This window comes from Clupea harengus, chromosome 9 (genome assembly GCF_900700415.2).
Source record: "Clupea harengus chromosome 9, Ch_v2.0.2, whole genome shotgun sequence".
Lineage (NCBI taxonomy): Eukaryota > Metazoa > Chordata > Actinopteri > Clupeiformes > Clupeidae > Clupea > Clupea harengus.
Window position 1 is genome coordinate 6,504,345 of NC_045160.1, and position 20,092 is coordinate 6,524,436.

Sequence of the window (20,092 nt, forward strand, 5' to 3'; positions counted from 1 at the left end):
TAAGTGCTTGTGAGTGGGATTTTTTTTAAATCAATGACTAATTCAGTTAGTTAATGTTATGTTCTTATTTGAGGACAGTTAAGTGAGCAATGGGGTGTGATTCATCCTCCATCAAACTGACCATAATTCAACTTGATGGTGGTAGCTGTCAGAGCCTGATAACAAATACATATTTGAAAATGTCATGACTTCACGATGATTAATATGTTGCTAAGATATAAAAAGCAAGTACAGTTATTACAATGCAATATGATTCAATGTGCCTGTTAAAATATCTTTAGAATTGTGTCGAACATGGATTTGGAGTAGAAATGCCATTCCCAGGAAAACCCTTTACTGCCCCAGCAAAGTGTTCAAATTCATTTTTTATGATGTTCGAACAAGAATGAACTGTAACGTTGAAGTGTAGCGTTAGAGGCCGGAGGCCTGCTAAAACCATCTTCAGGAGAAAACAAGGTGTCCGGTGTTAAGCATGTGAATTGAGGAAATGTATCTGGTGGGACTCAAGTAAAATTCTGTAGTTTTACCACTTAAGTGGTCATAATAATCTGTTTAGTCAATTTCACTTCTGTAGAATGATAAGACCAACTGAAGAGAATGCATTGGATTAATTGTACTGTAGTGCCATCAGGTGGCCAAAAGAACCCCCTTCCATGTCTTAATCCAGGTTTTATTATGGAGCTTCTTTGGTCACAATGGGTTTGAGATGGTGATGATGTCTGTAGAACTGATGTGAACGCATTCACCAACGATTTCTCACAAATTCAGCCCTTAAGAACATGGGCGCACTCCAATATGGCCTATCTACGACTGCCTATCCGCATTCTTAAATCCTGTTCTTAATTAAGAACGAATCCCAGATAAGAAAACTCTCATGAATGCCAGAATAATAAGAATGACCACTTTGAGATACAACCCCCCTCTCCCTTTTTAGCTGTAAGATGTTTTTAACAGCCTCCTTAAAAAGGTCATTTTCTGAGTCTTAAATGAGGTGTAAGGAGTGTCAGCTGGATCGGACAGGGCCTCATACATAGTACCAGTGTTAATTTTGGCAGCTATTTTCGATTTAGTCTTAGTCTTAAGATGAAAATGCATATTAGTTTTAGTCACTTTTAGTCATTTTTATCCTCCTTAGTTTTAGTCTAGTTTTCGTCGACGAAAACTCAGAACATTTTAGTCTAGTTTTAGTCGACGAAGTCTCATTACATTTTAGTCTAGTTTTAGTCACATTTAAAAGTCCATCTTATAGCCACATTAAACTCCTTTCCTTCCCTTCTCAGGCCCGGGGACCCCTTGTGTAGTGTCTACAACTGCATAATAGTCAAGCTTGCAGTACTTAAACTGTGGATGCAATTAGTCTCTAAGATACAGATCTCCTAGTATATGCCTACAGCTGAATTCCAATGAATTCAATGTAAATAATAATTTTAAGGCAATACTTAATTAACAGTATTATTATTAAAATATAAGAGAATATCAAGTCTAGATTTTGAAGATTCAAATGATGTGATAACACAATACAACTCCTATGCCTACCTGGCCTTTGTTAAATCAACCACATATCCTCCATATGAATTGCTGTGCAATCTGATAACCAACATATTTAGCTAGACGGATAGTTTGAGAGTTGAAAGTAGTGCCAATGATAATAACAATCGCATCAATAGACAAGGGTATGTAAACAAATCACATATTCATTTATTTTTTCTTGATTAATGTCATGCGTGGCCTGTCCTATATGGAGGACCAAACCTGCCATATTTATAAATGAATGAATGAATAAATAAATGTCCACTTCCATGCATTTAGACAGAAATAAATGAATAAATGTATTAATTAACGCACAATTGTCAATCAATAGTTACTTATAATTTACATTTATGTATGTATTTATTTCTGTATTCATTTATTTATTTATTCATTCATTCATTCATTTATTCATTCATTCATTCATTCATTCATTCATTCGACCCTTTTTGACGTGGCATAATAGCTAGCTAGCTGGCTAAAGTAACTGTGTTTATTAGCTAAAGCCGCTGTAGGCTAAACGGTAACTAACGGTATCAGTAACGGCATTTATTCAACAAGCAGCTAGTTTAGGAAAAAGAGCGGATGCATTTATTTAGGGCTATTTAGTTCCGTATTTGTTAAACATACATTGTGAATTTGTTTACATCATCGGAATCCATCATGGCGGACATGAACATAAACTAATCCTGTTTTAACCCAGGTTTAAACTAGTTTAACTAATCCAGGGTTAAAATTAAGATGTGCAACACAACTCTGATTAATTATAAACCAGTTTAAACCTGGATTTACTAAACCTAGATTAACTCTAAACCAGGATTAATTTAATCCATGTTGGTGCAACCCAGCCTTAGTCAACCACCAACATTTTCGTCTCGTCTCGTCTCGTCAACGAGAGTTAAAATAGATTTAGGCTGGGTTGCACCAACATGGATTAACTCTTAAACTAGGTTTAAACCAGGTTTGTCTTTTAATCCAGTTGCACCAAACTTTAAACCTAGTTTAACCTTAGTTTACAAATCTGTTGCACCAGTCATTTTAAACCTAGTCTAAACCTGGATTAGCATTTATTTTTAAACCACCCCTGGAGGAGGTTTATCTCTGTTTTATTGACAACAAATTATAGCCTACTTTCGTCATTTTTGTCACGTTATTGCTGCAACTAACGGCGTTGGACAGAGTGATAACTTACTTGGGGTGACAGCAATTATTGTAACCTGTTATTCATAATATTTACACCCTATTTACCTGTTCACAGTCACAGCAGTACATAATCAACACAACGATTATAAGCTAGCGACGTCATCTAGTTCGTAGTAACTTACTTGCAGCTTCTGTGGCTGTACTGTCATTTAATACGCCGTCATCGTCGTAGGGGTTGGGGAGGGGGAAATCTGCTGCAGGATCATATCTATTATCTTCTTTGACAGAGGATCCGTAGTCATTGGTGGTGGTCCTCCGCCAGTTTGAAATTGACCGCCGCATCTTTTTTGGCTTTAGCCTTGAGGTTTCTCCAGTAGGCTTTCAGTTGTGCCCTGTCCCTCGTCTCTTTGATACGGATAGAGCCATTGAAGCGCTCAGCTAACTGGACCCAGTTCCTCTCCTTCTTCTCTAGTGTACTGCTGTCAGTCCTCATATCCTCAATTGTAACCCCAAACTCCTCCATCAACTCGGTCAGCAACATCTTTTCAAATGTTGAAAAGTTTGACCCTTTTTGACGTGGCATAATAGCTAGCTAGCTGGCTAAAGTAACTGTGTTTATTAGCTATAGCCGCTGTAGGCTAAACGGTAACTAACGGTATCAGTAACGGCATTTATTCAACAAGCAGCTAGTTTAGGAAAAAGAGCGGATGCATTTATTTAGTTCCGTATTTGTTAAACATACATTGTGAATTTGTTTACATTTCGTCGGAATCCATCATGGCGGACATTGAACATAAACTAATCCTGTTTTAACCCAGGTTTAAACTAGTTTAACTAATCCAGGGTTAAAATTAAGATGTGCAACACAACTCTGATTAATTATAAACCAGTTTAAACCTGGATTTACTAAACCTAGATTAACTCTAAACCAGGATTAATTTAATCCATGTTGGTGCAACCCAGCCTTAGTCAACCACCAACATTTTCGTCTCGTCTCGTCTCGTCAACGAGAGTTAAAATAGATTTAGGCTGGGTTGCACCAACATGGATTAACTCTAAACCAGGATTAATTTAATCCATGTTGGTGCAACCCAGCCTTAGTCATAGTTTTTATTTTTAAAGATCCGTTTTCGTCACGTCTTAGTCTCGTTTTAGTCACGGGAAAAAGGTCGTTAACGAATATTTTTCGTCATAGTTTTCGTCAACGAAATTAACACTGCATAGTACAGGGTCAGTCTCAGTAAGAAGAGCTCTGATGACGTTCATATGAGACTCACTGGAGCTCCTGCACAGACTGAGAGAGATGACGTCATAGGTGAATTAATTAATAAATAAGTGAGTGAATTAATGACTGATTACAGTTATCTAGCACTTTTCTAGACACTCAAAGTGTTTCATATATCATATGAGGACTCCAACACAGTAGCAGTCGTTATGTGCCAGTACACTCACTACTCACTGGCTGCCTGGTGGGGGTGTCAGCAGATAAAGCACTCCCCCTTTTGGGTTCTTCCAAGGAACGGATACCACAACTTATTAAGGTAGTGCCTTGAGGTATGGATGCTTTAGATGTGTGCATATGATGTATGGATGTGTGCTTATAGAAGTGTGCATATGCTTAGTATCTTACTCAGCACCCATGTCACTGTTTTCATCTGCGTTTCCCAAGTTGTCACAAGCTGCAGAGCCTCTCTTTGATTTATAAGGACAATAATTACAACTTCATGAGAATGGAAAAAGTACAGTGCATAACTGTGATATGAATAACGTGAACTTGAACTTTAAAATTCTGAAGGGAGAGCATCCTGATGGTTCGGCCATTTCCTCTGGTAGTTCAGGAGAAGTCTTCGTCACTGTCTGCCTCACCTCAGTCAAGGTCTCACTCTTCTCTGGCTCACCGAGAGCTGTAGCAGAGCCTGGAAAACATGAGAGAAGAACCATAAAACATTACAACTTTTCAGTTTACTTCATCAACTCAATTATGGGATTAGTGCTTACTAAACTATTGTTCAGACTTACTAGTGTTGACAACAGTGCTGGTGGCACTGCTATCTTGGCCTTCCTCAGTATTGATGCAGTGTAGTTGTGTTTTAAGGTCCTGTGAGTTAAACATGAAGAAAATGGAACAGACCCACACACACACAGTCCACGTAAATATTTTCCAGATACATTATACAGTTCAAATACTTAATGTCAATATTTATGTAGGTGTAACGTGATATAGTCATAATATTAATAGGATATTCATTGCACCCTACCTTTAAACCAAACTGAACCTTCGGCATCTTGAGATGAGTTGAGTTTGAGATAAGGAACCAGGATGGTCTGCAGGTGGTGTAGTCCCAGAAGAGCCGATTGTCTTTGCTAAGTGAATGGTCATTAACTGGATCACTGACACGTCAAAAGAGGGATCCTGAGACTTACAAGTTACAAGTCTTTTATTTGTCAGATGCACAAACTGACACAGGGTCAGACTGGGCACTGAAATTCTTATGACAAGGCGCTGTCTAAACCTACCATACCATAACATCACATAATATAACATAGCAAACCATGACGTACACTCTGCACAAGTACTATGAACATAATTTACACATAATAAACATATAAACATATAATAATAACCTAAATAACCTTACTAAATATACAAGATAAATATACAATACGTTGTGCTAAACATATAACAACCTATACATATAACCTATACATATAATACTAAATATACGTATAGCAGCCTATACATATAATATTAACATATATACATATAACATATGATACACATATATACACTCAAATGTGACCTGGAGAATCTCTGAAGATCCAAATTCTCGGATAAGTTCCTTGTAGACGTTTCTATACATTTGGTGGATCTTCAGACCCTGGGGATAGCTGGCCCATTTGTCAATGCCAGTGTCTCCAGCAAGCTCAGACAGGACTTTCTCAATTAACTCTCAAGACAAATCCAGCATAACATCCGAGAGCCCAACCTGCTTTTTGCCTGTCTTCTGTCGTAAGTTCTTTATTTCCTCCAAGAGGCGAATGACGAGCATTGACACCAAACAAGCATAACTATTTCCAGCTGACTCTGGAAGCAGTGGGAAAGGTGATTGGAAGATGGAAAGGGAACTGACCTCTGTCTCCAAACCTGCAGACACTGTATCCAATGTGCTTGAAATGCTAGGGTACAGGTCAGTGCTTGGTAAAAATGGACAGCTGTGGTGACCAGTGCTTGGTGGAATGGACAGCTGTGGTGAAGCTGAAGGTTTTAAGACAGATCCAAGAGCTTCATCTGAACTCATGACATCATGCACTGATGCTGTTTTGACAGCAAGTTGGCCCTTGTAAGCCAGACAGTCCACAGTCTCTGGCCCTGCATCAAGTGCTACAGATATGCAAGGGATGGGTTTGGGCAGTGGGCAGGTCTGCTTGACACTGGCTTGAGACAGATGCCAGAGTTTCACTGGAAGTCAAGGTCAGATTGTTCAGTGAATCCGGGACGGTTTTAACAGCACTTTTTTAAACTTTCAGCCATGTCATTTACATCACAATGTCAGAAAAAATGGCAAGATATACATTTAAGTTGTTTTTATAATTTAAAATTTCATTGGCGACTTTAAAATAACCTGCAGGAAATATATTTCTGATGATGAAAAACACAACTCATGGCATTGAGCAATAATACATTTAGTTCATGAAGTCGTTATGTGGTGGGCTAGGAAGTCATCGACATTTGATTGATTAATACATAATCTATCACATTGAGCTATATTGTATTATCAACAAAGGACAACATCTGAAATGTGGTAGAAATTACGAAGCTTTTAATGACGCATAAGAAACATTTAAACTAATAAGTATGTTCCACAGTCATATAAATGTGCCCACTATATCATACTTTTGTTACAAGACAAAGTAATGAAACTAATGAGAATGTCCATAGTGTATTTTTGACAGAATTCATTTCCTAAAACTGGACAGGACCAAAAGTTTCCAGAGTTGAATAAACGCCCATACATTAGGAAGTAGCCTAGCCTAAATGATCAAATTAAGGCCATGAACATTTTCGTGTTTTGACACAGCTAGTCTGAGTTACTGTACCTTTAAGGGACTGTCAACATCAACCTTAAGTTTCGTTTTCAGAGGAAGAGGGAAACACGTCCCGGCTGGAAGGACTGCTGGATTTCGGATATATTTGGCTCAGTCTGCAAACGTCTGGTAAACTATAATCTTTGAATAATACTGTTTGTTGCTGTTGTTTTGATTTTTAAGGACGGCGTTACGATCACGGGGGGAAATTACACTGTAGGCTACCGATCGACATTGATTGTGTTTAACACAAACTCGGCACCAAGAAAGTGCACCTACTGCATGACATGGAGACCCACCAGCGCGCCTAGTTTACGATTTAAATTAAGATTCGGATTAAATGTAATGACACTTCTATCATGAAAACACACAGAAAACTACTTTTAGTATTTCAAATGTTTATTTCACAAACAAATACAGTTAACCTAACATAACATCATCCAAACTACTTTTTTTATATGCTGGCTGCTAAATGCACTGTTTTCACGCAGTTTGAGACAGAAACAGTAAGACAGCCCATGGCATGCAAGATATCACATGATATATCACCCTCCTATTGCTCCATGACCAGTGCCGCCGCTCCCATAACGCGAACTACGCGCTGTGCGTAGGGCACCAAGTCCTGAGGGGGCACCAAAAAATCATCATAGTTATAATAATTATAATGCCGATATTATTTCAATATAGAAATATTAGGCACCTTTTAGGCATGTATATCATAAAACAGGCAGAACAAGAGATATATTTAATTGCTCAAAAAAGTTACGATGGTGCCCCCCCCCCCCCCAAAAAAAAACTAATACACACTCAAATTCCCAAGCTCGCCGTGGGTGCCCTTTCCTATCTCAGTGGCCTGACGAACTTTGACAGTAAGCTAACTTTTCGAAAATGGCCTCAAAAAGACAACAGGAGTCAGGGGCAGAAAAAAGAAAGAGAAAGAAACTGCGAGATGATGCCCGTGCATCACTTTCAGGTAAGTCCATGTTTAATCATTGTTAAATACGGGAAATGTGCTGCTAACTTAATGGTTAGCCTATGCATACACCTCGTAAAACTTGTAGCGATAGATCATCATGCCTCGACTGAAGGATAGACTGCCCCAACTCAAATAAATTGGAAGCTTGCACATTGACTACTGGTTGTTTTCATATTTCATATCAGCATTCTTTACACACAATGAACTGGTGTTGAATATGAACTCATGAATATGAACTCGTTCATACTAAGTGTCACAGGCACCCATTATAATTGTAGAAGTTAAATCGAGGAGACTATAACATTAGCTAGATAACTAGCTACCATTTCCTGCAAACGGAAAAATTCCATTTAAATCGTTTAAGGTTATTAAAAGTTTCCTTAACTAGCTAGCTAGTTAGCATAGCACCTAGATAACCATAGCAACCAGGAATCACAACTTTAGCTGCAAAGTTATGGATCTGTAGTGACAAGAGGTGTGTGTTTTAGCTGTTCTACATAGTGTGTTTACAAAGTAAAGTAAAATTGTGTGAATTGTCTGCTTCTAAGTCTTTGCTTTATTGAAGAAGATTGCTTACTTGTATACTTCTGCTTTTAAGTTTGTATTTATGGATGACTATTTAATTCCTACAAAGATTTTGCACATCCCAATACTTGTGTGTATGTTTTGGCTGTTCTGTGTACTGTGTTTACAAAGTAGATTTTCCTTTTTCGTTTTAATAACATGTTAAACTGGCAGAAACAACGTTTTTTTTCTCGGGGGGCATCATAAAGGAGTTATGCTTAGGGCACTAAAATGGCTAGCAGCGGCACTGTCCATGACAGCAAAAACAATAAGACTATTCAGCACAACACTCCTTGGTAGAGGTTAGATAACAGGTTCATTTGGCTGGTGACTACCAATAAAACACTAAACAGAAACTTTTAGGACCAGTCTAGTTTCATCCACGCATGATACATGATCCAGTATAACTGTCATACAGCCTAGGCTATTTCACTATTACCTCTTCTTATTGCTGTGTCCAATAAACCCATGGTTTTGGTGCTGTGCTAACGTCACCGTCGGCGTGCGCAATGACCAACCTGTGAAGCATACCAGCCGCTTTACAGACCAAACAGTCCCCGGAAGAAATTTAGGACAAAAATAAGTAGCCCAAATTTAGATATGCGTTATGCCACAAAGGCACTTACCCTCTAACTTCTCCAAACACTTCAGCAGAGGAACCATATCACCCACCTCAGAACTCAGCAGCCATTCTCTCAGTCCCTCTCTCGATCAACAAAGAAAAGCCCTATATATCCATTTCCCCAATAACAAAATAAAACACAGGTGCGCGGCCTGGTCTCACACAGGCAGAATACAGGGCAGGGTCCTGGACCATAAAACATCCCACAACAAACTTCCTATTAAGCCACCAGTTTACAACACTGCTTGTACTTGTCTAAATGAAAACACTTGTATGCAAGGTCACACTGACACGGTATACGGTTATTGCCATAGGTCACCCATAAACTCATTAATAATGGAGAAAACATTTACAAGGTTTTTATAGACTGAAATGACCTTTCATGTGAACATCATACTGTTTGAATATATACAAAACACAATGGAGTGCTTTCTTCTTCTCAGCGTTCGATACCAAAGAAAAGAAAAGTCAGGCAGGGAGCAAGTCAGACGTGTACAGCTCCTGTCAGTAGCGTAAGAGTGCATTTAAACACCACAGCACGACATGAAACTACTGTGGATGTGAACCGCCAGAAATATGTAGTATAACACATGACACATATATACATAATGTATAGCACATGGAAAGTACAACTCATAAGTAAATACAGAAAACGTGGCATAAGAAATGCTCCCTGGAGATGGACTTTAAACTGGGAGATATTAAAGTTGAGTCTAACCCGTTCTCATACTTTCATTCCCTTTTACCTTGCTTTAGCCCAAATGGTCAGCAACAGGAGACAATTCCTCCTCTACTCTCACCTGCGCCTCGTTGCCTTCATCCTTTTTATTTTTGAAAAAGCTTCTATCTTTGAAGTAGCTAAGCATAGAGTAGCTAGCCAGGCAGTAGGCCTACTCACCATGGGCAAGGGCACTTATACTAACTTAGCTATCAGTAGCTATATATAGCAGTTAGTAAATAGACTGTGCTCTACACAGGGCTGGACTGGGACAAAAAATTGGCCATGGCAGTTTAGGCTCAGACGGCCACTACTATCGGTCAGACACCACACACCAGAACACCGTCCTTGCGGTCACCTTAAATATATGTGTCTACTGTACTATGCCCCCAGACCACTACAAAGCTGAGTAGTATGTGATGTGGACAAGTGTACAAGTGCAAATGGACTAGTGTGCTAATTTCCCTTGACTGACTCCTTGGTGTTCAGAGGTGGCCATACTCAAGTACAAGTACAAGTAAGTGTAAAATTGATAGCCACACTCTGGTGAATAAAATAAATCTGATGTTTTAGACGCCAGAGCTGTAAAGTAAAATTGCATAAGACACCGCGGGACGTGAGTTAAGAGTTTTCATTCAATTTAAATTTCATACATTTTTGGATACCACTCTATAGACATAGGCCATGTCTCAAACCGCCTACTTTACGAAGTACACTGCAATACAGTGCGTAGTGCACACTAAGCACTTACATCTGTAGTGCGTTCTGTGGCTGATTAGTGTTGTCTCAAATGGAATACTGACGGCAGTGTTGCCAACTTCTCTGTAAGGATAGTAGCTGTTAGCTCTCCCAAAATTCGCCAGAAGTCGCTAGATGACGTAATCAACGTATTTGCATAATATGCAAATAAGCTCCGCATGCGCACATTATGCAATTCTGAAAGAGGTCAAATTTGCGTGCGAATACAAAGTTCTAATATTTTTCCCGCAAATACAAAGTTCGAATATTTTGCTGCTATCTAGTCAGACTGGCCGCGCAGGCGCTGTGGGAGTGGAGAGGAGACGACGACAGCCCTCGCAGAACGGGATATGTGAGATGCTTTTTCAGTGCTTTGTCAACACAATAATCCACTAGTCGCTTTTTGCTAATTAAGTCGCCAACGGGTTCTGAAAAGTCGCCAGATATAGCGACAAAGTCGCTAAGTTGGCAACACTGACTGACGGACGCAAATGTGCGAGCCTTTTACCAAAAATCTGTGAGCCAAACTGATAACACTTTCCAAACTGAAAAGCTGCCGAAAGGGCTCCTCCTCTTCCGCTTGGTAGCCAAGATGGCGCCCGTTTAGGGCGAGAAGTGTCAAACGTTTCACACTGCATTTTTTGACCGTTTGCAGTGCGCAATCCGGGTACTTTCAGTGCCCTGAATTCTGCTGGTTCTGTCAGTGTGAACGCCCTACGCCCTGAAAGTCAGTGTTTGAAGTGCGCAAGTAGGCGGTTTGAGACATGGCCATAGTTCACGGTAGATAGCAAGCTAGTCTCAAATGTTTACAAGTTCCCATTACCACACCAAGGCTTGAATAGCATGCTAGTCGTTCATTGCAATAGATAAGCTTCAACATTAATTTATTTGAAGTTAATTAAACATTCATACATATTGAGTTCATTGCACTGAAATATGTGGAAATTAAATCTATAAATCATGACACACACTTACACATTTGCACTATTTCTATAGCATATACCGGCTTCATGTTTGTAACATGGGGCAAGCTTACTTTTTTGTTAATTGCTGACCATCAATTGTAATTGGTAGTACCCTGGTAGTTGTGCTAATCGGAATTTCTCTGCCTTTATGCCACTGTATATTCGACGTCATTAACAATTCCTTGATCAAGAGGAAATAGAACAGAACAACTTTAACGCAAGGCTATTCATAATGGCTGGGACAGCAGTGACTTGCCTGGGCTAACATGATGTTTCTTGCAGTAAATTAGCGTTAATGATCATCCAATCTGAATTTGATGGTAATTAAACTTCCATACATATTGTGTAGGGCCAATGATTTTCCGTTTAAAAAAAATTAGTTTTACGTTTCACATTTGGTGAATTCCGTTTTTTTCCGTTTCGGCTCATTTTGTTCACCTTGAGGTAGATTGAAAGCTTAAAATGAGTAAATAATATGTGCCACAAGTGACCCAAACCTTCAAAGATTGTTGTTTGCCAGCCATCAACAGAACAGAAAAAAACATTATTTGGAGGCGATTGGGAAGATGAGCGAATTAATGTGACACGCTGTAGCGTCAACCGTTGAACAGGGGGGCGTGCCCGGAGCGGAGTTCAACACAGACGTGACATTTTCTCAATGTTTTTTTTTTCTTAGTTAATGTTTGTTCATCCTTGCAATCGTTGTTGTGTTTATTTGAAATAAATACAGTCTTGCAGGACAAAATACAGGGGAATTTGGGCGATTTTGATGCTCAAAATGGTGTTTCCGTTTCAAAGGGTACATTCCGCGAATTCCGTCCATTTTCCGTTATCGCGGAAAATCATTGGCCCTAATTGTGTTCATTTGAGCAAGCAGTGTTTTGTATTGAAGTAATTGAGATTTGATCCACCAGTGTTCATGTGATGTTACACAAGTACTTAGCTTTTATAGGTGGTGGGCCGAAGCCCTGTATCTGTTCAACTTTGTAATTTAATTTGGGACGACATGGATTTCTAAAGTTGGGATGATTATGTTATTTCTAACGATAAACCAGTTGTTGCCAGCAAAATTATCGCCATAATTTGTCAAAACCATAGTGTAAAAGTTTGTTAAACTCGCCGGCAAACACAGTTGCTTACTAAATCAGTCGAACCAATTACACGAAGTAATACTGGCGTAAGAATATTATTAACCAATCAGATGCAGCCATATTGACACCCGTTTCACCGATGCCTCAGCTGTTGGTAATATTGACATGGATGGTTTGGATGGAAGAAAGAGACACGTCCCTGCAAAGCACAAGCTAACATCCAGAGTTGACTCCCCACTTCAGTCAATGCTGGAAGATTTCTCATATCAGTTGAAAGATGAATTCGGAAAACATGTACAATATGAGACACTGCCATCCAAAGCTTTTCTGAGATTAATTTAGTTCATAATTTCAATATGTGGTAGGCTATGTAGTCATGAACATTTGATTGATTGATACATAAACTATCACATTGAGTCATATTGTATTATCAACAAAGGAGAAAGAAAAACGGATACAAATAAGTATGTTCCACAGTCATGCAAATGTGCCCACTATATCATACTTTTGTTACAAGACAAATTCATGAAACTAATGAGAATGTTCATAGTGTATTTTGAGAGAATTCATATCCTAAAACTTGACTGGGCCAAAAGTTCCCGGAGCTGAACAAACGCCCATACATTAGGAAATAGCCTAGCCTACATGATCAAGGCCATAAACATTTTCGTGTTTTGACACAGCTAGTCCGAGTTACTGTACCTTTAAGGGTTAGTAATTTAGGGACTAACACTTCCCGTCTGGAAGGACTGCTGGATTTCGGATATATTTGGCTCAGTCTGCAAACGTCTGGTAAACTACCAAATGTTTGAATTATAATGTTTGTTGCTGTTGTTTTGCTTTAGATTTTTAGGGACGGTGTAACTATCATGGGAGGGGGGATTATAGTGTAGGCTACCGATCGATTGATTGTGTTTAACACAAACTAGGCAACAAAAAAGGGCACCTACTGCATGACATAGAGCCCCACCTAGTTGACGATTTAAATTATATCATGAGATGTGGGATTTGGATTAAATGGAATGACACTTATATCATGAAAACACACAGGGAACCACCTTTAGTCTTTCAAATGTTTATTTCACAAACAACCTTACAGTTAACCTATCATAACCTAAAGGCAGATGCGATGAAAACATTCGAGGCTTAGCCCAGAGCTTTTTCTTTGTTATTTTGGCTGCTAAATGCACCGTATTGAAACAGAAACAGTAAGCCTCGAGTAAGACGTCAAATAAGGCTTTGTGTTGACTTGCTCACTGTGTATGCACCACATTTTGTGGCACAGTTATTACTACTCGAGCTAGGCCCCAGCAGCGAATTTACGTTACTTGACAGATATCTCGAATGCATTGTGACTATTTTAGCTGTTACATTACTGATCACACTGACAATAAAAGACTAATGAAATGTCATATCTGACCTGTGCTGTAAGTCTAAATATAATATAAGTTAGCATTGCTTATTTTGGCTTGCTGCTGGGAATATCCATATGCCTATGGCTGGTTCAGTGTTAATATAGCCAAATCGAATCACTCAAATCGCTCAATGCCCAGGAATTGTAGATCAGAGATGAATGGTTGGCTCATTCAATCAGCTGCTATCTCTTAATTAGCCTATTTATAAATGTGTGCTTTGTGCTGTATTGTATGTTTTATTCCTCTATGTCTTGTTCAATCACTTGTCCATCTGTAAGTAGAATCGAAGTTAGGTCATCATTTTCTAATAAATCAAGGTGATGGCTGAGGTAATGGCTGATTTGTTTTAATCCCAGGTTGCTTTAAATTCAGTAAGAAGGAAGAAGAGTGGATATTCATCCCTTTGTGCAGTGCCTACTCAATCATCCAACCACCACTGCTGCAACAACAATGGGTATCAATAAGAGTAAGGAATTTTCTTTGCCTTGTCTCTTGATGATGTGAGGATGCATGTCTGCAAAAAGAACTGAACTGTTCATATCAGGATATGTGTTAGTGCTTAGTTCCAATGAGGATTGTATTCTTGCAGAGGCTGTAGCTGCTGCTGTCGGTGCCACAGCTGGAGCAGGTTGGCCTAATTGGAATTTCTATTTCCTTTTCCATTCATCAAAATGTCTCTGTTGGGGTGGTTGTGCTTACCTACTTCAAACAGAACACTCCAAAAGGCCTGTGGAAGCTAATTAAAAGTGAGTTTCACCTCTGTTTTTAAGCTGGAACCATCGCCCTGGCGATTGTAGCCCTGCCAGCCGTGGGTTTCACTGCGACTGGCATTGCTGCGGGCTCTTTTGCTGCTAGCATGATGTCATCTGCCGCTATCGCTAACGGAGGTGCAGTTGCAGCTGGGAGCTTAGTGGCAGTGCTCCAGTCTGCAGGTGAGAAACACACACATTTTCATATCATCTCCTGTTACCTGTTACTCCTGTCACGAATTAGCATTAGGGCTTAGTTGAAAAGACCACATATTGTATTAGGAAGGAGAAACTAGTGTGGGTTGTGTAAATAAATAAAACAAAATGTTATGTGTAAATAAATATATACAATTTATCAAAATATAACAATAAAATAAATCTAATTAGGAAACCAGTCTCCTTACCTCAAACTTTTTTGTTGTTGTTTTTTTACCCTGTGGGTGTGTCTGGTTCTTACCTCATGCAGGAGTGATTGGTCTGTCTGGAGGGGCAGTGGCTGCCGTGGGAACTGTAGGGGGCGCTGTTGGTGGAGCCCTGGCAGGTGCAGGTGCATGGATGCATGAAGTGTTTGGCAAGACCAATAAGAAGACTTCCAAAGGTGATACTGGAGATGACCCTAAAGACGGCACTAAGAAGTACCCCAAAAATCATGCTAAAGACACTACTGATGATGAGTCTGAGGAGGAGCTGATGGAGCTGATGGAAGGATTAAGCTCCCAGATGGAAACGGCAAAAGAAACAGGAACTGTCCCTTTTTAAAACAACATGTACTGAAAAAGGCATCAATGACATTCAATGAGTGGCCATATTTCATCTCATTTGTGTTTTCTTTCCCAGTAAATACAAATAAATATGTGAGCTGTCTAAGTACTTGTGAGTGGGATTTTTTTAAATGAATGACTAATTCAGTGAGTTTATGTTATGTTGTTATTTGAAGACAGTTAAGTGAGCAATGGGGTGTGATTCATCCTCCATCAAACTGACTATAATTCAACTTGATGGTATCTGTCAGAGCCTGATAACAATTACATATTTGAAAATGTCATGACTTCACGATGATTAATATGTTGCTAAGATATAAAAAGCAAGTACAGTTATTACAATGCAATATGATTCAATGTGCCTGTTAAAATATCTTTAGAATTGTGTCGAACATGGATTTGGAGTAGAAATGCCATTCCCAGGAAAACCCTTTACTGCCCCAGCAAAGTGTTCAAATTCATTTTAATGATGTTCGAACAAGAGAGGATAAGAGGGAGCAAAAAAGAATGAACTGTAAGGTTTAATATCGAGTAACACTCATGCCCCTTGGTTTCAAAGAACAAGTGTAACGTTACAGGCCGGAGGCCTGTTAACACCATCCTAAGGAGAAAACAAGGTGTCCGGTGTTAAGCATGTGAATTGAGAAAATGTATCTGGTGGAGCTCTCGTGTAAAATTCTGTAGTTTTACCACTTAAGTGGTCATAATGGTCTGTTAACACCATCCTCAGGAGAAAACAAGGTGTCAGGTCGTAAGTATGTGACTTAATGGTCTGGCTATTTAGTCATGTGCAATTCCACTGCTTTAGGATGATGAGGAAGACCAATGTAAGAAGAAAGTATTGGATTGATTGTACTGTAGTGTCATCAAGTGACCAATAATGGTAGGACAGCTTGTATTGTAATGCACCCACACAAACTTGGAGTTGTGTGAAAGTCCAGGTTTGGACTTAATATGATGAATGGAGCTCCCTTTTACAGTGCAGTATAATGCAGGAAGGCAGACAAACTTCTACAAAATACATCAGTGTCCTGTCCAGCTCTTGAGAGTGTCTGAATTGGGTTTCTCAGAAGGATGTATCAAAATAGTTTATTCCTTGTGTCAGTAGCAAACCCACAACCACACATAAATAAGTGTACAACCAGTGCCCTTACATTTCTCTGCTCTGTGCTTCTAATGGTACTAATGTCAGGTTGATTGACATTGAGTAATAACGTGCTTACTCTTCACTTTCACCTGTCGCTTGGCTTGTATTCTTCGCTTTGGATAAAAAGATGGCCACCACACAAGTCAGTTACAGGATAGGCACACGTGGCAGAGTAATGGAGCCAGGGATGGATGGGAAGGTTCACGTAATTTGTCAGAGTTGTCATCCAAAGCTCTTTTCTAATTATGTGTCTTTGGTGCTAAAAGCTCCCCTTCCCATCTCTATAGTTGACATGACAGAAGGTTGAAGATAATTACTAAAGAAACTTAGGTGGATTACACCTTTTTAGCTGTGAGATTTCTTAAACAGCCTCTTGAAAAAAGGACAGCTCAGCTCTGGCCTTGTTTATCTCCAGGGGACCTGCCTATCACTGGGGACCTGCACAGACTGAAAGAAGTGACATTGTGGGTGAATAAAGAACTATCTTTGAGGCACCGTGGCTCAGTTGCTAGGCACGGTGGCTCAGCTGCTTGCACTGCTTGCATTGCCGCCTCACAGCAAGAAGGTCATGGGTTCGATTCCCGCATGGGGCGCTGTTGGCTCTTGGGGGCAGGTCCTCCCCAGAGTGCACAGTGCTCAGGTGGGCTATCTCCCGGGCCTGTGTGGAGTTTGCATGTTCTCCCCGTGTTCACAAGGGGTTTCCTCCACTAAGGACCCCAACAGAAAAAACATGCAAAATAACAGAACACATGTCCATCCCTGACCAAAGATGGACAGTTCACTTCACTTGGTCCCCGGTCGCTACAAGCTGCCCACTGCTCCTGGGGGGTCCTTGAGGAAGGACAGTCCAGGATGGGAAAAAGCAGAAAATAAATTAACCGCGACCTCAGGCCTACCTGCGTGTGTGTCCTGTGTCGCCTCCATATATGCACGTGTGTGTTCCAGTGTGTCGTGTGTGCCATTAAAAACATGACAAAGGTCTTAAGTATTATTATTTATCTCTCATCCAAAGATCATGCGCCTCAAGCCAACCAAGGGTTTGGGGGTTACACGATTTCAGTGTATGATCAGTATGACTGTCAGCAGAGTCTGAAGACACTCATGTGGTTTCAAAAGCTGTATTGCCACGTCATTGCAGCTCGTGCATTAAGTTAACTTGTGGTAAGACCAAACTCTAGAAGATCTATGTGACAAGAAGTTGTTTTGTCTTGCCATCAAGTGGAGGCTGGTGAGAATCCACTGCCAGATCACCTATCTGACTAAACACCTCTCCCTTCCTTCTGGCCCCACCCCTCTTTCTACACTTCTTGAGCAGTCTGCAGACCAGGGGCGGCTTGTCCATAAGGGCGATTGGGGCGTCGCACTGCCTAGGGGAAAAGGAAAAAAAAAAAAAAACTCCTGATGTATAAACGCAATATCCTTGTAAGTCGCGTAAATGACGACATGTAAATTTAAATGTAATAATTCGTTTTCTGTCGGATTCTACTACTAGACCGTCTGATCTGCCTCTGTATGTCATTGTCGAATCAGGTAACAGTCATTCAGTCAGCTTAAAGTCGTGCTTCAAATTGCCCCGCCCCTTCTGGGGCGATTTGGGGCGAAATGAAAATCGCCCCAGACCTCTCCCATTGACTTCCATGTTAAATCCATTTTTTTCACAAAACAGAGCTCTCAATGCATTCTCTATGGCTTCCGGGAGGGCTCGCCCCTCCATGTCGTGTCATAAGTAATGGACGTAAAAGCCTATACGAACGTCATACAGCTATCGACAGAGGCATATTCTTTCAAGATGGCGCCTGTTCAGTGCAACAACCCGATTCGCTCTTTGACAGAAACTCCTTTTTAGTCGGCAATTAATGAAGATAAATTGACAACAAAACAATTAGGACTTCCTAGACCAAATGTATCCATTCAACAGGTTTCTACAAAGGGAGGGAAATCCTACATTTAAGAATTGGAACGAAAGAAAATCGCGGCCGTGAAGTGGCTAACGCGGTCTGTATTTCTATATACCACTGTCACTTTTCATAGGTTTCACTGTGTGTTTCACAGTTCGATTCTTGCACTAACACTGAATTATTTTTTATGTGATGACTTATTTTGCTTTTGTAAGCCAATACTTTCAAGATCAGTCAATAAATATTGTTGGTTTTGACTTATGTTACCCCTTCTTTATGTTGTTACTGGACACATCATGTCACATTTGAGACACGTGGATAATGAAAAAGTGGGCTAATTTAATGTGGAGCCACATCATGTTTGCTTATGAAGGCTCCTGGATGCAACTTTCTTCCATAGCTTTCCCCCTGTAACTTGCTACTCTAGCTATGTAGCAAGAGGGGACATATTACTGTTGTGGGTCGCCTTAATCATTATCAAAAAAATTGCCCCCCCCTGAGAATTTTTTCAGGAGCCGCCACTGCTTTTTGCATCACGTTGAGTCCCTGTTCGGGCGCCAATTTTGTTGCACACTTGAAGAAAGTAAAACTCTCAACAGTGTGCTGGGAAAGGTTGTCTTCATTTATTCAAACTTTGCAAATATTACAGCTCACTTCACAAGCAACGACTGCTTCCTTTCGCTCTCTCGACAACTCCGTCTAGGTTAGCTTCGTCTCTTCCTAACCGTCATGAAAACTGCATTATTTCTGGTATACCAGCGCCATCTATTGGCCAAAACATGCAACAGCATCGTAACTTCAGAAAATAAAAGGCCACAAAATCATGAAACGGGACCAAAGAAAAGACAAAATTGGGGCTTTGCCACATGTGCCCGTGTCTCCGCCCCTCACCTGTTCCCAATTATTAGTCTGTTTGTTAGCCTGATTTGTTTCACCTGTGTCTTGTTATCTTTTTGGTATTTAAGTTCAGTCTGTCTTGTGTTTCATGTTGGTTCTTAAGTCTGGTGAGAGATTCTGTCCTGTTTAGCTGTGTGTGTGTCCCCGTATTCCTTCTCTGCCCTGCTTCCATGTTTTTTGCTCTGCCCGTTTTATGGATTCCTAGGTTGGGATCTTCTGTGTCTTCTGTGTTATTTTGGAATTCTAGGTTTTGCCCGGATCTTTTGTGTGTTTGCCTTTTGGACCTTTACGTTTGTAAATAAACCCTGAACTGTCTGCATCTGGTCTGCGATTGGGTCCTTTCCTGAAAACCTTGACATATTCCAGCATCACAGGACCCATCTGCACATGTTGTAGTACAATGTTCTGTCTATGTTTCCTGTGGAAATGTGAACATCGTTGCTAAAGTTAACAGTGTTCAACAGTGCATTCTTATAAAACAGGAGATGCTTCATTAAAATTTGTTATGTAACATTGTTTATAACATACGTTTTAATATATATACATATATATGTTATGTAGGCTACCGTATCGTGACACAACTAACCTACACACACGGTTAGGGATTGTGTTGTATCTTATAGCAACCTATAGGGCTACACATGCCGAGACCTGCGTCGATAGGCGTGCCTCCTTGTACGTGCGAGTTGTCAGGATGTGGTGTAGCCAGTTGGTTAAGTTGTTAAGTTTCGTTTTCAGAGGAAGCATGTCCTGGCTGGAATGACTATTGGATATCGGATATATTTGGCTCAGTCC

At 40.1% G+C, this 20,092-nt stretch overlaps 1 protein-coding gene across 3 annotated transcripts; it reads left to right on the plus strand.

Moving 5' to 3' along the window:
* Positions 1–6,787: 6,787 nt before the first annotated feature.
* LOC116221796 (interferon alpha-inducible protein 27-like protein 2) lies at positions 6,788–15,461 on the plus strand. 3 transcript variants are annotated; one of them, XM_031573176.2, is made up of 5 exons: positions 6,788–6,885; positions 14,202–14,311; positions 14,435–14,473; positions 14,616–14,777; positions 15,061–15,461. In XM_031573176.2, exons 2-5 carry the CDS (start codon positions 14,296–14,298, stop codon positions 15,351–15,353), a joined length of 510 nt encoding a protein of 169 aa, XP_031429036.1. In that variant the 5' UTR covers positions 6,788–6,885; positions 14,202–14,295; the 3' UTR covers positions 15,354–15,461. The 3 variants fall into 3 exon arrangements, with proteins under 3 accessions (XP_031429036.1, XP_031429037.1, XP_031429035.1); XM_031573177.1 differs by lacking the exon at positions 6,788–6,885 and adding an exon at positions 10,136–10,153; XM_031573175.2 differs by lacking the exon at positions 6,788–6,885 and adding an exon at positions 13,128–13,222.
* Positions 15,462–20,092: the final 4,631 nt, after the last annotated feature.